At 34.4% G+C, this 20,066-nt stretch overlaps 1 protein-coding gene across 6 annotated transcripts in view; it reads right to left on the bottom strand.

Moving 5' to 3' along the window:
• Positions 1-20,066, bottom strand: part of FBXW7 (F-box and WD repeat domain containing 7) — a 224,502-nt gene that overhangs the window by 29,567 nt on the left and 174,869 nt on the right. For 4 of the 6 annotated variants that reach the window (XM_059876139.1, XM_059876140.1, XM_024977414.2 and 1 more), the window contains one exon: positions 2,399-2,481. In XM_059876139.1, the coding sequence (XP_059732122.1) occupies positions 2,399-2,481 (83 nt within the window). 6 annotated transcript variants of the gene reach the window in all.

The raw sequence follows: 20,066 nt of genomic DNA, 5'->3' as shown, positions 1-20,066 counted from the left end.
CCTGGAGAATCCCAGGGATGGGGGTGCCTGGTGGGCTGCCGTCTATGGGGTCGCACAGAGTTGGACATGACTGAAGTGACTTAGCAGTAGCAGCAGCAGATAGTATAAGAGTGAGCCTTGATTAGAAATGTATTTACTCAAATAGGTAGGTAGTGAGCACATATTATATTATAAGCAAAATTAAGTGAAATGAGATCATCAAAATACTTTTATCCAATAATTTAAATTCTGAGACAGTAAACACACACACACACACCACAAATCTGAAATTCAATTAATTCTGCCAACTAATAAAATAAGTAAATACTCTATTTTAGAGACGTGTGGAAAAAAGGAACAGGAAGATTCAATTAACAAAATTACATTTGCAAAGTAATCTTCAGTTTATTGAGCTAAGACAGTACAGTGTTTAAAATCCAAAGAACATATAAATTGTATCCTGACAGTTAACTACTAAGGTCTGAAAAATTACTAATGAAGTAACCCCAATTCTTTTCTATCTAGCATAGCCTCATTATTTTGCTTAAAAATGCATCTGTCACCAGAAAAATACAGAAAAATCTTCATATCTACCACTTTTAAATCTTTTAACCTTATTCATCGAAGATGGTCTCTTACATAAAACAATTAAATCTATTTTTTCTTCCATCAAATTTTAAAGGTAAGCTCTATTTTCTCCTCTGAAATGAAATAGAATGTGATTATAACTTAAATTTTCTAATAAAAATAATGAAAAATCATAGTCTCATTTTATTATTAGAAAATCTTTCAACAAAATTAAAGAACATCAAATATACACTGACCAAGTCTCTAAAAAGACATGGCAATCAATATGCTGTCTGGTTTTCTTTAGTAAGACTGTTAAAAGGTTAAAAATAAAACTTTCGCCTTTGCAGGTACTTTCTTAATAGAAAAAAGTGAGCGACGGAAGAAAAACTTTACTAAAACGTGTTCTATGGTAAAAATTCAGCATTCATTTATAAATGGCCTTAAAAACAACTGAACCATTTAACACTTCTGCCCCGGTATTGGTCTTATTAATAGAAGACCAAAATTATATGGTTAACTGAAATCTGTACACTAAAAAAATAGCTTACTTTAAACATTTAAACTCAGCATTCTCATCCAAATAACAGTTTACCAAGACCAATAGAAAAAAGCAAAAATGAAGTGAACAGTTTCACCTATCACTCCACACCCTCTGGTGAAAGTGCCAAAACACAGTGAAATTGTCAGAAGGCAAAGCATAAGTAAGAGAGGGGGACAGTTAACATAGGAAAATCACAACAAAAAGCATTTTCTGAATAAGCAAGAAATAGCCTTATTGCTCTCTTCTGTATCATTTTTGCATTTTTGGTATATAAAACTGTTCTAATTATCATGATTTCTAAATTTCAACAAAAGGCATCTGAAAGGAATATTTTCCAGAACTGAATGAAATAAAAGTATAAACTGTTCCCTGGAAGAAAAGAGATGCAATCTGTAACAATGTTCAATCACAAGTCTGAGTAATGTTAATTTTATTGCATTTTAAAGAATAACTCTAAATAAAAATTTTGAGGGGGAAAAAAAGAAATGTCACCATCACGAAGTTCTTATGGTTTCTATATCTAATTTTCAATCATTTGAAGTGACAAATATGAGCCAACAAGACTCATAAAAAGCCCTTAGGATGCTTTTGTCATTTAAATGTTAAAACACCACATTCCAAATGACATACAAAGCCATTTTTAATTGGCTGAGTAATAGATACTGTGCTTAAGTTAGCCTAATTAGTGTGAGAGAGGAAAAGTTTTATACTGATGCAAAATCCAAAAATGATGGAATGGTGCAGGAAACAAGACTACAATTGTATTTAGTTGTTATGGAAACTATTCTACTGGTGTAGAAATGTATGTGTTAAAAACATAAGGCTTACAAAGCAAATAAAGGGCGGTTTCTAACATAGTAATCTCATGAAATAAGATTTAGTTAGTAATTGTGAGGTCTACTTCACTGCTACTAAATGTATCTTCAGTTACCCATATATATCTATCTACCCTCGAACAGCTGTTGCTATAGAAACAAGATACATTTGCTCATATCCATATATCGGGACTTACTTTTTAAGAATTTCTTCAAAATTATAATTTAAAACTTTTGTTGATAAGAGAACTTCTGCGTGTGTCTTACTTCAATGTATTAGTAACAAAATGTGTACCCACAGTGGTAGTCATTCTTCTCCTTATTTAAAGTGTATGTTTCCCAATTTTCAGTGATGGGAAAATGTGCTAAATAGTCAACAGTACTAGTGACATTATAACTCTATGAGAATAAAGTGAATGAAAGCTTTCCAGAATCATCAACTCTTTAAAGAAACATAAGAATAGGGAGAGAATCAAATTATACTTAATATTACCTTGTATATTCTGAGACTTTGCATGGTTTCTTTCCCAAAGAAAAAGAGCGGACCTCAGAACCATGGTCCAACTTTCTTTTCATCTATAAGGTAAAACAAATGAGATATGTTAAAAAAAAAATCACCTGTCCAATTATTAAATCTTAATGTTAGCATCAGTAATACTGAAAAGAAAAAGCCCTTAAATTTTCGTATGTCTGCAAAATTAATTAGGCATAGCTAATTCATATAGAAAATAAATGTTTCTTCTATTATTTCTACTTTGTTTTACTCTTTACAAGACTGGAGAAGTGAATTTCTCCTCCTAATATTTGTGCAGAATAGGGTACGGTGATTTAAAAATTGAAACCCATCGTACATATTCCTTGAGAGTAATATACCTTTCATATTTTCTGGTTTAAGGACCAATACACGGGAATATGTCAAGTTAACCCACACAGAAAAGAACCTTATTCAACATGCTGTTCTTAGTGATTTTCATTTTCCTTTAAAAGATATTTAATTTCAAAATTAGAATGGAAGTAACAGTCAGTGATTTAAAACACATTATTACAGAAGGGGAAAGAGAATAATGTAAATAGAATGCTCTTGAAAAGTAATTATGATAAGGCATAAAAAATGACTGTGGGCAATGAGGACAGTACAGAAAGTAAATCCATAGTAAGAGGGAAATCTAGAGATCACACAGGAAAGGTAGGAAAAACCATCCGTTGATATTCACACAGAATATACAGCTCTACTGACTATATATTATAGATACTCAGGACAAAACAGTCTAACTTGAAAACCAACAAGAAAAACAGAAAGATTTTAAAAGAATGAGTTATGCATCTTTGTAAGGTATATCCAACATTTGTAGTTTTAAAGTATTTCATTATGCTACATAGATATGTAATACTGTAAATATATTCAGAATTACATTGTCATCAATATTGAAATATCTTTTTATATTTTCCTGTTGGTTAATGGAGGTCATCTTACTATAGATATGTTATAAAACTATATAAAATAGGATCTGATGAGATTCAACAACTTATATTTTAGTAATCCTAAGATTTGTGCTTGCTAATTAATTACTATACTACTGAAAATGACGGGAAGCGGGGGATCCCCAGAGTGATAGAAAGTTATCCTCAATTTTATAATAAGGTGAAAACCCCTGCTTTGCAGTAGCCTTATTTTCTTACCTACTGCTTCACATGGGAACATAACACAGCATGCTACACTGTAAATACTAAAAAGAACCAATAAGACTCTAAAAATCTTTTTGAATCATATCCTAGATAATAAAAACTGTGTTTTTATCATCATGAAGAAAGTCTTCTAGAACACAGGGATTATTTTACAATGTTAGAGGCAAGACATGAGGGTATGACAAGCTCATCCCCAATTTATACCTTAGTTCACAAAAATACCGACTGAAGGAAATGGAACTGGTCTTATTTCAGCCCTTCAGAAGTTTCTGTACTTATAACATTGTTCTAAAGTGACTCCTCTCAAAACCCATTATTTTCTTTCTCCAAATAATTTTAATAAAAAGCAAAAATAAATGCTTCAATACATAGGGGTAGCCACGTGTTTACACGTATATAAATTATAGACATACACACACACACAAAAATTTATTCATCAGGAAGGTCAGTACAGATTACCTTAAAAATCTATTTTTTATAACTTCTATGGATCCTCATTTTCAAAATTATGTTGATAAATTTTGATATTCATTGTAATTAAGTTAGGAATACTGGCTTTCAGAACTTCCGGGATATCTTGTAAATACATTGGTGCAAATGCCATTTGCCACTAAAGGCAAACTTTATTTCCATCTTAGAAATCCTTCAGTGAATAAAAATGCCCGAAATTCATTTCAAGGGAACCACTGAGAAACGATTTTCAAATTTAGAATATTTGATAAAATAAAGCACTTTCTGTATGACTATGTAAGTCTTTTTTATTATATTGTTTACTAAAAATACTGACTTTAGAACCAAAAATTAATTCTGCAATTTTGAAGGGATGCAGAAAGTCAGTAAAATCTCTTTAAACATAAATCCCTAATATTCTAGTAAGAGAGGCAACTAAAGGAAAAAAAAAAAAAAAAAACCCACCCTAGATACAAGGCATAGAAAAATTAAAGGCAAAAAGGTTCACTGAAAGCTAACTAAGGGTAGAGTATTTCCAGGTCAGCATTTAACAGAGCCACGTTTCTAAAGTACGAATATATTTTTAGAGGAAAAATTCTCAGATTAAAATACTCATTTTATTTTAAATGTAAAGCTTTTTTCAGCTCACGTTGTCTTTCCATTATTTGCTTACATTCATGATATAAAACAGAATACCAGATATCCAGCCACCCACCAAAATTAGAGGATACTGCAGCCATCTCTGATGATACAGATTTTCCTTCTCAGGCAGGCATACACACACACACACACAATCATACAACACAGGAAGAAAACAGCTTACTTACTTTGTAAAAAATCATTTTTAGTGTGCCGTAGAAACCCATATTTTCTGGATTTTTCCCCTTCAGTGATTCTGTGCCCCCGTGTGTCCGGCTGCTTGGCAGTCTCTGACAATATAAACCTTTTTCAGGTAGGTATGTCACAGATTCTAATGTGGACATGCTCAGGCACGTCAGAAAAGGAAGATTAGGAAGCAGAACCGGCAACAAAACTCCACAGTAGAGGCAAATGCAGCTCAGTATCAAACCGCTTCTCGGGACACACATACATACATGCAGCTTGACTGAGGAGAACTCGAGGGAATAATGAGAGAGAACCGAGAAGATTATTGGAGGAGACTCTGCCCTGTCAAAGCCTGGACTGGAGAGATTCCTCCCTCAGCAGCAGAGGGATCAGATTACATCTTCCCTTGAACACAGAATGGTGCAGTCCAGGATTCAGCAATGCAGACTGCACATCAATTATATGGTGATCCGCTCCAGGGAACCCGTAAGCACACAGCGCGCTGAGCAGAGGGAGGAGGTGGGCAGTCAAGGAGACCGCCCCCACGCCACAGCCCCCCTCTCCCCTTTCAAACTTTCAGGAGGTTATTTCTACATTTTGTAAAACCTGCATATTTGAAGTTTTAAACGGCAAGCATCATTTCTGCAAATGAATCCTTTCAGAAACATTTTGAAAATGGAATGTATTTTCATCTGGTCCTCCCAACAGAAGCCAAGCAGTCTATGTTCACTAACTGCTGCCCTATCGCAGTCCTGGCATAGGCTGATCAGATTTGTCAAGTAGCTTGGACAGTCCAAGATGGGCAGTTGTAGAGGGAAGAATGAGAGAGTCTTTGAGGGCAATTTACAGAAAGGTAAACCAGTTTGGAACATACCAGCATTTGCAGAAATTATGTAATAAGTTATATTTCAACCTGCATATTTCTTATATTAACATTTAATATAAATATTCCCTATGCTTTTCCATCCCATTCATTTAAAACACAGTCTTTAAAAAAAATTACCATACACTGTCAGTCCTTAGTACTCCTGAGAGTATCTTTCTATGATTAACAAACTCAGTATATAAAGTCTGGCTAAACAGTTCTATTTCTCCAAAGAAAACAAAAACTCTGCTCATTGGAGAGTCTTATAATTACGTGTTCATTTAATTTTGAGTAAACAGGAGGCACTGGACTTCCACTTCCAAACTCATCTTTACAGTGTATACTGCGTGTCATTAAAAACGTATTTTATATAATAAAAGGCATCAAAGTTTGCCTGAAGGCAACATTTTTCTTAGAATGACTACTACACACAAGTCTAGATATTTCATCTTGCAACTTGCTACAAAACTAGCTTCCGAGGCAATTATGAGATTCTTTGGAGTAGAAAGGCCCATTATTAAGGGTCTAGTTAATTAACTCCTACCCTCCCCATTAATGTTCTTTATTACAAGTAAACTGTGTCCCTTGAGTTATTTAAGCACTTAGAAAGTTTCTTCAGGAAAAAGGAAATAACATCTTGACTTACTACATTTTAATACTTTCTGCTATGGTAATAAATGACTTATGTTAGAAAAATGATTCTAAATGATGCATAAAGTAGTATCATTTTTTAAATAAATGTTTACCTTTTTAATTAAGACATTAAGTCAGAAAAAAAGGAAATTAAGTCAGCCTAAGGTCTTTCTCTTTAAAACATAAATAAGATTAGTATCATTTTTTAAATAAATGTTTACCTTTTTAATTAAGACATTAAGTCAGAAAAAAAGGAAATTAAGTCAGCATAAGGTCTTTCTCTTTAAAACATAAATAAGATAACCTAAAATTTTATGAAAATGTATATCCTGGGTCTTCTCTTCGAAGTTATATTCTACATATTATTATTTTTTTTTAATCTCCTTACTGGCTCTTAAACTAATTCTTACCCTCAGAAACAATATGTACATGTACTCAACAAAAGTTGGTCTTCTAAATAAACAATTAACTTACTTCAAAGGAAACTTCCTTTTAAAAAGAAATGTTACTCTTGTCAAAAAAAATTCCAACTATTAAGAATGGACTCATGAACCCTTTTTTTTTTTTTAAAGCTTCATAGCACTCGATTTGAAAAAGAAAAAGAACCTCTCCCCATTCTGGGCTATCTGAAGGAACTAACTGTAAAAGGAACACCTGAAATGTCCTCTGAAAGCCTGTCAGATGACAAAGAGACTATCAGCCATGTAACAGTATACTCCTGGACTACAGTTAAAATCATGTCCTATCTCTAGCTGAACTAACCTTTTCAAATAAAGTCTACTCAACTGAGAACACAGACCAACTTTAATAAACCAGGAATACTGTCTCAAAATCTTGGACAGTTAAAGAAAAAACATCTTAACTTTGTATATTCAATGGAATGCTCTTCTGGTTTTATGACTCTATGTATGGCTATGAAGTTACAGGAAAACCTGATTCCCACAAAAGTATGTTTATATGTAGGTATGTATATTCATTCACTTTTAAATTTTTTTAATAGGCAAAATATTTATATAGCTCAAAAATCAAAATGAAATACAAAAATAAACACTGAAAAGACTTTCCAACACTCCCAACCATCTATCTACCATGGTTCCCATTTGGAAATGATTTTTATTAGTTTGTTTATCCTTTAAGTGAGAATTAAATGTTTGTAAGTACTCATGAAGACTTAACATTTCCAAATATTTAAACAGTTTTCCCTAATATCTTGTTTACAATGCTGATTTGAACTAAAAGAATTTGTCAAGCAAAAGCTAGTCAACGAGGTCTTCAACTAGATTTCAATTTAACAGAATAAAAATGAATGATTTTCAATATTCTTTGAAGTACTAGTAATAGGGCTTCCCAGGTGGCTCAATGGGAATCTGTCTGCAATGGAGGAGACTCAGAAGACGCAGATTCGATCCCTGGGTCAGGAAGATTCCGGAGGAGGGCATGACAATCTACTCCAGTATTCTTGCCTGGAGAATCCTATGAACAGAGCCTGGTAGGCTGCAGTGCAAAGGGTCATAAAGACTCAGACACGACTGAAGTGGCTAAGCACATATTCACTGAAGTACTAGTAATGAAAATTGTGATCTGTTACATTATTTTCATCAAAACCTATTTATGAACAAAGCAAATGAAATCATTCTCAAATTCCTATTTCTAAGAATTCTGGCTAAAATACAAAAGTTTAAAACTTTATCCAGAGATTTTTTAGTAATACTAGTTTAACTAATAAGTGAAATTAACTAGTAAGTGAATTAGTAGTAGTAATTAACTAGTAAGTGAAAAAGCCAGAAAATACTTGTCACCCACATTTTTAGAATATCTCAAAGTAGTCAATAATTATTTTTTACTACAATAAACTAAATCTTCATATATCAGCTAAGCAATAAATTCCCCATTCTATAAAATATTATTTCTTGTGCTGACTGACAAGTTATAAACCTTACTGAAAATCTATTAGCAAGGGGAGTAACTGACACCAAAGCCCTGGATTATAGCCTATCTGCTAATTCAGATCCAGTGCTCATCTCAACACAGATCCAGGGAACTAGGTGTATGAGGAGTGCATGAGAGCAGCAGTAAACACTAAAAACCAGCATAAAGATATGAAAATGTACTGCCCCAGAGTATAAGCCTCTGGGGAAACAGTGGTAGAAGAACGATTAACCTCTGAGCTACTGCAAGAGAAATGGCTCTTTCCAAGCAATTGGTGGCGATGACTAAGTTTTCAGAAGGGCAAGTTGTGGTTGACTAAGTTTTCAGAAGGGCAAGCTGCGGCTATCGGCAGACACAAAAACTGACCTAGGGGTATACAGTGTGAAAAACACAGATAGCAAAATAGTCTTCACAGTATCATGTATCTTCAGAGAAAAACGTATCTATATACAGGGTGCCAACAGAGGAAAGAGTAGTTAAAAGATTACTTTTCCTCACCTTGACTCTCAGAGTTCATTATTTTCATTTAAAATACTTTCTTCCATTGGACTTTTATCATACCTCATTGTAAGTATTTTTATTCTTCTCTCTCCCCTACCATGTGAAGGTTCACAGTTTTCTAAGACATAGTACAAAGATGATACAAAACAAATAAATAATAATTTTGAATAAATGGCCATTTAAGCAAACCATTAGAATAAAAACTTTCTAAAGCATATATATATATACAAGCATATATATACATACCTAATACTAAATTATACTTAGTGCTAAAAAGTCCAACTGTTATAATTAGTTGATGACACTGTAAATACTATTGGTACTTTGCATTACTTTGCCAACATTTAAAATTTCATTTTCATTTTATAATAGTAGGATAATGTATTTATATAGATATATCAGTGATTTTCTTTATGACAACATTCTTCACTCTGATGTTACATTAGGAATACCACCTACCACAGTTAGCTGTCTTGCCCAAGCACAGAATTTAGATTAGAGACAGTTTGGGATTTCAACATCCAAAAAGGAATGCCAAGCATGTTGAGGTTGAAACCAACTTTGGAAATCTCACTAACCCAACCCACTATCATTAGGTTTCTGGGGTACAAATTCTTATTAAAACATTCACAATTGATACTGGGAAGTTAATAACCCTGTTCTATCACAGGTATATTATCTATTAAAATAGGATGTATCCTTAGTACCTACATTTTCCCCAATACAAGCAGGTGGCAGGAGTGATCAATAAGCTATTTTTCACATTTATTCATTCATTAAGCATTTACACCTACTGTGTGTCAGGCACAGGATAGCACATAATTTAAAGAACTTATTTTCCCCTCCATTGAATTTATGGTCAATTTAAGACAGAGAATAGGGTTAGTTCCAAAAATTTTTTGAGAATATGTAAATATGTAAAATCAAACAAGGTAAGCCAGATTTAGTTTGAAATTACCATCCAAGGAAGCATACATTAAAATACTACTACATTAAAAATATCCAAAATACTATATACTGTACTATATAACAACTTGGTTTAAAATAACACTTGTTGGGAATTGAGGGGATGCTTATATATAAAATCTTAACCTCAGTAAATCAAAGTATCATAGCTCAAATTGTTAAAAAATTTTTAACATAATTACAATTGTACAAGTGGTACTTAATTTTTTTTCTTTTCCCTTAAGTTTAAAATATTTATAACTTTCTTTATAAAAATGCAGCCCCTGAGGCTCTGACAAATAAATTACAATAGAGATTCAAGACAAAGGTTTTTTTTTTAATCCCTTCAGTTCAGTCGCTAAGTTGTGTCTGAGCTTTGCAACCCTATGAATCACAGCACGCCAGGCCTCCCTGTCCATCACCAACTCCCGGAATTCACCCAGATTCACGTCCATCGAGTCAGTGACGCCATCCAGCCATCTCATCCTCTGTCGTCCCCTTCTCCTCCTGCCCCCAATCCCTCCCAGCATCAGGGTCTTTTCTAATGAGTCAAATCTCCGTATGAGGTGGCCAATGGAGTTTCAGCTTCGGCATCAGTGCTTCCAATGAACACCTGATCTCCTTCAGAATGGACTGGTTGGATCTCCTTGCAGTCCAAGGGACTCTCAAGAGTCTTCTCCAACACCACAGTTCAAAAGCATCAATTCTTCAGTGCTCAGCTTTCTTCACAGTCCAACTCTCACATTCACACATGACCATTGGAAAAACCATAGCCCTGACGAGACGGATCTTTGTTGGCAAAGTAATGTCTCTGCTTTTGAATATGCTATCTAGGTTGGTTATAACTTTCCAAGGAGTAAGTGTCTTTTAATTTCATGGCTGCAGTCACCATCTGCAGTGATTTTGGAGCCCAAAAAAATAAAGTCTGACACTGTTTCCACTGTTTTCCCATCTATTGCCCATGAAGTGATGGGACCGGATGCCATGATCTTAGTTTTCTGAATGTTGAGCTTTACGCCAACTTTTTCATTCTCATCTTTCACTTTCATCAAGAGGCTTTTTAGTTCCTCTTCACTTTCTGCCATAAGGGTGGTGTCATCTGCATATCTGAGGTTATTGATATTTCTCCCGTCAATCTTGATTCCAGCTTGTGCTTCTTCCAGCCCAGCGTTTCTCATGATGTACTCTGCATATAAGTTAAATAAGCAGGGTGGTTTGGGCCAAATTACTGATCTAACATATACACAAAATGTATATATCTACCAATATATGAATATACACACATACAGAACTTCACACAATAATGCAAGTTACGAGTTCTATTTATAACAGCCACAGAAGAAAACAATGAAAACGGCAGCTTTGCCTATTTGCTTTTAAATTTTATATTGTCATAGAGCTGGCAGAGACAATATGCGTACTAAAACATTCCTTACAACATTCCTTTGTAGATAAGCAACATCTGTAATAACTTGACAAACTTGTAAGTCACTCTGAAGTTTATCCTGAATTATCTAGAAAGCAATTAGTCTTTAAATCTCATGTTCTAAACCCAAAATAAACTACCAGTAAGCATCTTGAATTCATATCAAAATTTCCTCTCAAATTTTCATTATAAATTTTTTTGTAGCAATCCCTTCAGTAAAGTAAAAAAGTATCATGGGAAATTATTTTAAAAAGGTTCCAGGAAAATACAACAGCAAATATGATCCAGGAATGAATTTAATTAACATGGAGAAAGAATGAAATCAATTTTCCTTCCATGTGCTGTTTAGAACCACATTCACTCTACTTTCTTTATCTAAGTTAATATTTACTGTTGCTATTTGTAAGGTTCAAATGTATTTACATGGCTTGAGAAAAGTTTCCTATAGATATGGTATATCAATCTTGCATTTTAATATTAAGATAACTTTTCATTTTAAGGACTGCTTAAAATTCTGAAACTAATTTCTTTTATTAGCTATTAGTCCTCACTGAAAAGCTTTGAGAAAAGATATAAAGACTAAGAAGTAAAAAAGTTATATCCATTGAATCAACGAAAAACCATTAATAGCAGGAAGCCATACAGTGCAGAACTAGAAGGGAGCCTGGAAATCATCTAATTCTCCTTCATTTGTGGAATGAACCTAAGTTTTGGAATCAGAGTAGTCTGAGTTTAAACAACAGCTATGTCATCATTAGAGTGTAACCTTGGGAGGAGTTGTCTGACCACCATGACTTGTAGTTTTCTTTTATTTGTGCAAATGTAGTTGTAATACCATTTACCTTACCAACCTAAGTGTCACTGTGTAGACACAGAGGTGCCTGGCACAAAACACACTATGAAATAAGAACTATTACTTATAGGTGAGAAAGGAGAGGCAGAGAGTTCAGTGTCGTGTTCAGGGTTATACAGCTACTTTAGAGCCACAGACTCCAGGCCAGTTCACTACTTGTAAGTGATTTCCAGTATATATGTGATGGCTCAGGTTGAGCTAAATAAAATTAGACATTACCAAAGAAGGAAAAAAGTACTATATTTTGCAAATAGCAATTAAATATGCAAACCACAACTAAATCTTGATTTATTCAATTCATGGAATGATTATCTAGGTCTATATAACTGTGCTTCTGCTACACATGGCAAACTGGGGGCAAAAAGATGGTAACTGGGGGAAAAGTAACAGAAACAGAGAGATTTAGGGTAAATGGAATCAATCAATTAAGAAATAATCAAGATCTGCAAGGTGCTACTGAAGTCTAATAAAAACATTACAATAACCCTCCACCCTTAAGATATTTAATATCCAACTGTCAAGACAAGAAGCTAATAAAGAAGGGTATTTGAATATCAAGGGCCAAAGTGGGTAGTGTAAGAAGTCAGAAAAGGGAGAAATCATTTAAATAGTCATTTAAATAGATACAGTATTGCTTCTAAGTTGAAAAGACTGAGTCTGATAGACGTTGAAGAGATAGAAGGGAATTATCATCTGTGGACCTGTGATACAAGTGGAAATGCCACCCTCATTAACTTGAAGTACTGACAATATCTCTAACACTTCTAGCAGTCACTAGTCTTTATAAGGCCTATTTAGTATTATTATCTCCTAATTCAAATACTTAATACTACAGTTAAAATAGTCTTTAACTTACTAGTAATGGTTTCTTCAAAAGTACTTCCTGCCATGATACATACTTCCATTTTAGGGCTAATATATGTCTTTCTGTACAAGGAGAACTTTACTGTGTGGGTGTGAAAACTTTAGACTTTTTATTTTAGTTACAAACACTAAGAAGGGGTCCTTCTGTTTCCAAAGGTACTTACCAGAAATCCTACATAAAAGCAGGTCATACTCTTGAATGGGGGGTGGGGTGGCGGAGGGCAGGTGCATAGTCAATAAACAAGAGAGTTCTTAAACATTCAAGTGTTATATTCACCAAAAAACTTTATGAAAAGACAATAAAAAATGTAACTCAGGGCCGAAGTGGACACTTGACTCACTGATTCTCACCAACATGTAGCCTCTACTATTGAAAAATGCAGCTCCCTTGGAAAACGAGATACTTTGTTGCTCTTGTTCCACACCCAGTCCCTCCTTCCCATGCCCTGCCCCTCCAACCTCTAAACTTGAAGCCTCCTTCTAAAGAATAGATTGCAGTATAGAGCATTTTCAAGTCAAAGAAACTGTTCATCATGTAAGAACTAAGAGAAGGGTTATTATAAAGCAGAGGATGGGAGATTCAAACACATGGTAAAAAGTACGATCCTTTTGAAAATGTATACATACATACACATATATATATGTGTGTGTGTCTGTGCACTCATGCATGTGTATGGATGGCAAAAGTCTACAGAAATATAAAAAAATGTGCACAGTGGTTATCTAAGTGGCTTAATAAGAGATTTTTTTTCTTTTTCTGTTATCCTGTTAATAAACAAGCATTTCTTACTATGTGCTAATAACTATTCTAGGCACTGGGTATAAGACAGCAGACAATGCAGATGAGGTCCCTGGTCTCATATGCTTGACATTCTAGAGTGGGGAAAAAATAAACTTGCTGTTCAGTAGCTCAGTTGTGTTCGACGCTTTGTGAATCCATGGAATGCAGCACGCCAGGCTTCCCTGTCCTTCACTATCTCCCGCAATTTGCTCAAATTCATGTTCCTTGAATTGGTGATGCATACTAATAAATGAGCTAATAAATGAACAAGGTAATTTCATGTAATTCTAAGCTCTACAAGAAGACTGAATGCCGAAGAACTGATGCTTTTGAATTGCGGTGCTGGGGAAGACTCTTGAGAGTCCCTTGGACTGCAAGGAGATCAAACCACTCAATCCTAAAGGAAATCAACCCTGAATATTTATTGGAAGGGTTGATGCTGAAGCTAAAGCTCTAATACTCTGGCCACCTAATGTGCAGAGCTGAGACCCTGATGCTGAGAAAGACTGAGGGCAGGAGGAGAAGAGCGTGACAGAGGATGAGATGGTTGGACGGCATCACTGACTCAATGGACGTGAGTTTGAGCAAACACAGGGAGACAGTGAAGGGAAGCCAGGCGTGCTGCAGTCCATGGGGTCACAGTGAGTCAGACACGACTTAGCATCTAAACAACAGATGTGCAAATGAACTGCAAAAGGACATTCTCAAGTGGCTCTATGTTATTTTTTATATTTTCAAAAATGTATATAAAATTGAAGACCATTCATAAAGTAATTCTCACATGTTGAAATTTGATATACAGAGAAAATGAATAAAAATCTTTTCAATTCTTTCATGTACAATTACTTTTCTATTTCTCTTATCACCCATCACCTCAAACTAATTGTCAAATGTAGCACCCATTCCAAAAGATTCCTAAGGTTGGAAAAGAAGAGGATTGGAGTTGTAGGTAATAATTATTCTGTGCCATGCACCGAGCACCACTCTAACACCTTTATATCTTGTAACTCAGTCCTGTAAGAATGAAAGGGCATCCACCATATCATCCCTCTATTTCCTTGCTCTTGCACTTTCTATACCCTGATTCTATCTTTCCATTTGATAATTTGCTGTTTTTCAGAAAGAGATAGATTCTGGCCTCAGATCTCTACAGACTGTTAATGTATCTGCCAGCCTTACCTTAGCAAATGTCTACCATGGTGAAAGATGTGGTTACCCTTAGTTATTGGAGGCAAAATGATTTTACCTATGGTACACTTTTAAAGACTGCTTCCTCATGATCATAAAGAAATTCAGAACATGATCACAGCATCTCAAGGTTGGAAAAAGCCTTCAAATAAATTTTACTACAGCCTCGGGTATGTTCTTAGGTAAACGTTCACTAAAACTCACTGTAGTTATCCAGGATCTTTAACCTAAAACACATGTTATTCTGAACTCTGTGATCCTGGATCACTCATTTTGATAACTATGTTCAATTATAAATATTTGACTAGCAGATACATAAAATCCAGATTCAAACTTATTGTACTTTTTAAAACATAACATCTCTTCTCAAGTACCTTAAATATTTTACAGAAGAATTCAAAATAAGAAGGGAGAGCTTAAACCAATCTTTTAAAACTCTAGTTATGAATCAAGTTTATGAACTTGAACTTATTTCCCTTATTTAAAAACATTTATTAAGTATCTCTTCCATATCGGTGCTAGGCCAGGAAGAAACATAAAACACACTGCATTCTTCCTCTAGAAAGTGTACATCATACTGATCTTTAATCAATTCTTTACTTATTTTAGAGTAGCTTGCCTGCTCTTTAAGTATTCAAGTGTTTGATGTAGCTGTCAAGTGAGTAGGGAAGAACCTAGTAATCATGCCCCCACTACATTTAAAAAGGAGGATTCAAAATATTCATTTTAGAAACATCAATTTACATTTTAAAGCAATTACTGTATATATAATTTAACAAACTGCATTCTTTGCTTTGAAACTATCAGGAATTATATGACTAGCATAACACGTACATGATCCCTTACCATTTCAGGAGATTCCAAAAGGCTTGAAGAGTCAGTAAATAAAATCTGAATACAAAGAAATACTGCTGGAAGTAGTCACGAGTGGGGTTTGACAGATTCTGCCTGTCGTGGAAACATTTTCAGAATAACTATTAATCTGAAAAGGTATGTGATCTACAGCAGGCCTTGACTGGCAGTGAACTCGAGGATTGATGTTTAGGAGCACTGTGGTATCTTGGCAACACTACTGTAACAGAAATATTTTACTTATAAGTTTATTTTATTAAAAAGTTCTTTAATACTTAGCACGTAACTTAAAAAAATATTTATCTATAAATACTCAAGGTCTCCAAATGTTTACAAATTAACTTTCAAAGTTTGTCACACTCGACACATGACTCTATAAACATTTCTTTTTGTAGAATGGACATCATTAGTTTCCCACCAGTTACAAGGAAGCATGGTATGTAACGGTGGCATGATGGCTGTGAAACAAATCTGCGTGCAACAATTATGAACCGCTCTATGCCCACGACTTGTCTGTTGAAAACTGCTACATGGTGGTAGGAGAACATTTTAAAAAAAACTAAATCTAAATTTTATTTTTATTGAGTCAATGCGCGTTCACATGTCTACAACATGGGAAAAAAAAAATCCTGTAAGGAATAACTTAAGTCTACCAAAGGATATAAAGTCAAAGATAGCAAAAAAGATGCTGAACTTTAGAATATTCTTAAAATTGTAGTATTTTTTTAGCTCTTGTGATAAAGATACACACAACCCTCTTCATTTTAAACTTTTCCTTTAAAGTGATTCTATCAAGACACAAAATAGCAAATCAAGAACTTAAAATATTTTCCAAGAGATGTTAAATGAAGACATATTTATCATCATGATCACAATATAAAAAAGCAAAGATTAAAATCAGATGGCCTTTTCTAATACTTTTACTCAACTAGCTTTTATTAAACAATTATAATAAATAGATTCCATTAGGCCAAGATATATAATTTACTCCTCACCCATTAATTTATTTCAAAGACCTTAACTTTGTGAAGTTCACTATATTTGTTTATACAAAAGTAACAAAGGAAAAGGAAATTACTGTGAGGAAAATTTATGGTGATCTTCTAACCCCAATTTCATTTTAACATTATCAGTGTCATCCAAATGAATCCTGAGTTGTAGAATGGTTCTCTACTTTCTAAACAATGAAATAAGAGGGAGAGAAAACTAAATAGTGACTTAAACATTTTATTTTTATAGATCTAGACTACCACATTCTAGAAATAGTTATCCAGAGATACTGAAAGCCAGACTCTAAGCAAAAAGTATACAAAACTGAACAAGATGCAGTCCCTATCCTGGAGAACTTCCCAACTGAGAAGGACAGAAAAGCCAATAAAAAAATGACAAATCAATGTACCTGATAAATAAAACTGCCCAATTTCTATGACAACACATAGACTAGAGAGAGAAAAAAAAGTTTGCACCCATGGCAAAATTTTAAACCAAAAGAAAGAAAAAATAAACACTAGATTTTAATCGGACTTGAGTGCTCCTTCAGTGCTATCAAAAATACTCAACTTTGAATAAGCAACGTGAAAAAAAAAAAGATGTTCTCCTAAGAAAATGAAGTATACAGGGAAGAAAACTTACTATATTCCAGGCACTCTTCTCAGTACTTTACTTATATTAACTCAGTAAACTGTGCAACAAACCTATGAAGTAGGTATGATTATGACTTCATTTTACAGATACGGAATAGGAACAGTGAATTGAAGTAACATTCCCAAGGTCACACAACTATTAAATTGGTAACTGAGATTTAACCACATGCAGAGCTTGGTCTCCAGTTTACATAGGGTTTTCTATATATATATATAAATAAGAAGAAGTATTGTTAGTTAAGAAATCTTTAGGATGCTTCCCAGGCTATCTCAGTGTGCAAACACATGATGTGTAGATGAAGTTTATGTTAAGACTCACAGTGGGCACAGAGAAAGAAAAGACAAACTACACAGCTAACCGTGACTCTGGATATACTTTACTGTGGGAATTTACTAAGAGCAGCTAGCAAAAGAGTTAACATTCTACTGCTGATACTTCCTTGGCGGAGAACTGCTCCCATCATCTTGGACGCTGTACTGAGGCTCCACAGCCATCAATAGGCAGACAGGCAGAAAGTCTGATGGAAGGTGCTCACAACAATACATGAGTTTTGCCTCCTTTTCCCAAATCCCTTAAGAACTTCTAGCTCCTGACCCTATTTCTTCATGTTCCATGCTTTATTTCCTCCAAATGTGAAACAATGAAAAAGAGCTGAGAACAGAATATGCAAAAGTATCTCCATTGGAAGGTCGTTTCAAAGAGACTACTGGGTTTTTCACCATTACCATAATGATGTGAACACTATAGCAAAACAGGCAAAAGTTATATATCATAGTACTTACCTAAGAAACTGCTTCAAGTGGTCTTTACTATTTACTCTAACCCAAATACACTTAACAGGGAATTATGACTTTTTCATTTTTAATTTTTTAGTTCAGTAGACAGCTTAAAAACATTTATTAACCAAGTAATGTATATGTGCGTGTGTGCATACATACAGATGTACGTATGCATATACACGTGCATATGTACACATGCACACAAACACAGCACTTTCCCATGTGAGTACATCAGAACATACTCTTCAGTACGTGATTATCACTCTGGCTGTGTTTCTTAATTTCATCACACGTGACCTTTTTCTAAGAGCCAGTCCATCTTCAATAACTATCAGTTTGATCTGTGTGTGGTTATCACTTTCCAGCAGTAAACATCACTGGGGACACACGCATATCTCTATGAGTCTATCCTACATGTTATTCTTTCGACTGGCTCTAATTATCTATATTAGATATACTAGGATACATAATTATATTATCTATACTAGGATATGTAATTACAACAAATTTAGATTTATATGGTTATTTTAATGACCAGAGACACTCATTCATCCAGCATTCACTTGGTTGCCTATTCTCCATAAGCTAAATTAAGTACAGTGGCTGCTTCACGACTGGCGTTCACCATGTAGTAGGGGAGAAAGACGATAAAACAGAGCAGAACGGAAACCAGTAAGTAGGGTTTTGATTTAGTTTGGGGTTCAGAGAAGGCTTCTCTTCTTTAAAGGAACAACTATGCTGTGTGGTGGGAAGGGGCACGCATAGGGCTGCGGTACACAGAATAAGGATACCATGGCAGGTGCAAGATGAAGCTAGAGAAGTAGAGAACGACCAGACTGTGTAAGACCTCATACAGGATTCTGGTCTCTGTAATAAGAGTAATGAAAATATTAGTTAGTCAAGATAAACCTGCAATACTGTTCTGAATGTAATGTTAAGACAGAATGGGGAAGTGAGTGAGGGTGGATGCGGAGAGACTGAGAGGAAGCTATTCCATCAGGCCATGCAAGAGGAAATGCTGGCCTGGACTAGAGAGATGGATAGAAGTGAACAGTGAAGGTTTCTTACACAATAGGATGGAAGATGACACAGGACGCTGAACACGGTTAGTGTTCACTTCTGTTTTCTAGCACAGGGAGGATCACAAGTTCTACTTTCAGTCTTATTTGGTTTGAGGTGTCTTTGCGACATCTAGGTCTCAAGTCATTATCACGTTCCAATCAGCTCTGGAGCTCAGAAAAAAGGTCCAGAGAGAAGATACAATGTGGGAATTACCTGTGCATAGGTCGTCTCTACTTTCCTTCACAGAGCCACCTCCTCCCCATTGTAAGGCTATGAATCACAGGGCTTGAACCCAACACCCTGTCACAGTGTGGACACAGTAATTGTCTCTCTTCCCCATTAGACGGTAAGTTCCATAAAAGCACTGACCATATCTATTTTGATTCCTATTGTACCTCAGCTTTTCACACACTTCCTGCACATATCAGAATATCAACAATATTTATATGAAATAATTAAGAATGTAAGATATCTAAGATGGCAGAACTACAGAGATTAATAATTGAAAAAGATTAATTTTCAGCATAATTTGAAAAACTCATAATTCAGAATAAGGCAAGATGATGTATAAAATGTCATATATTTATTATTTATTTAGTATTGTATTATACATATTATTACTTATAATATTTTATATGTTTCTCCTCTCAGGAAAAATAAAAATTTCTACATATTTATCAGTTACACAATTTAAGTATAAATTAAATTGGAAGAAAATAATACAGTTTGATATGAGATGAAAATGTAGTTATCTTTATTGCCTGTGTTTAAAAGGCAACGTGGTTTAGAACTCCCTATACCTTTAAAAATGCACAATAGAATATAAACTTTTACCTGTAAAGGCATCATACAGTTTTAACAATATTTAGTACACCATT

This window comes from Bos taurus, chromosome 17 (genome assembly GCF_002263795.3).
Source record: "Bos taurus isolate L1 Dominette 01449 registration number 42190680 breed Hereford chromosome 17, ARS-UCD2.0, whole genome shotgun sequence".
NCBI lineage: Eukaryota > Metazoa > Chordata > Mammalia > Artiodactyla > Bovidae > Bos > Bos taurus.
The sequence above is the reverse complement of the archived record's forward strand: the minus strand, read 5'-3'. Positions and strand labels throughout refer to the sequence as shown.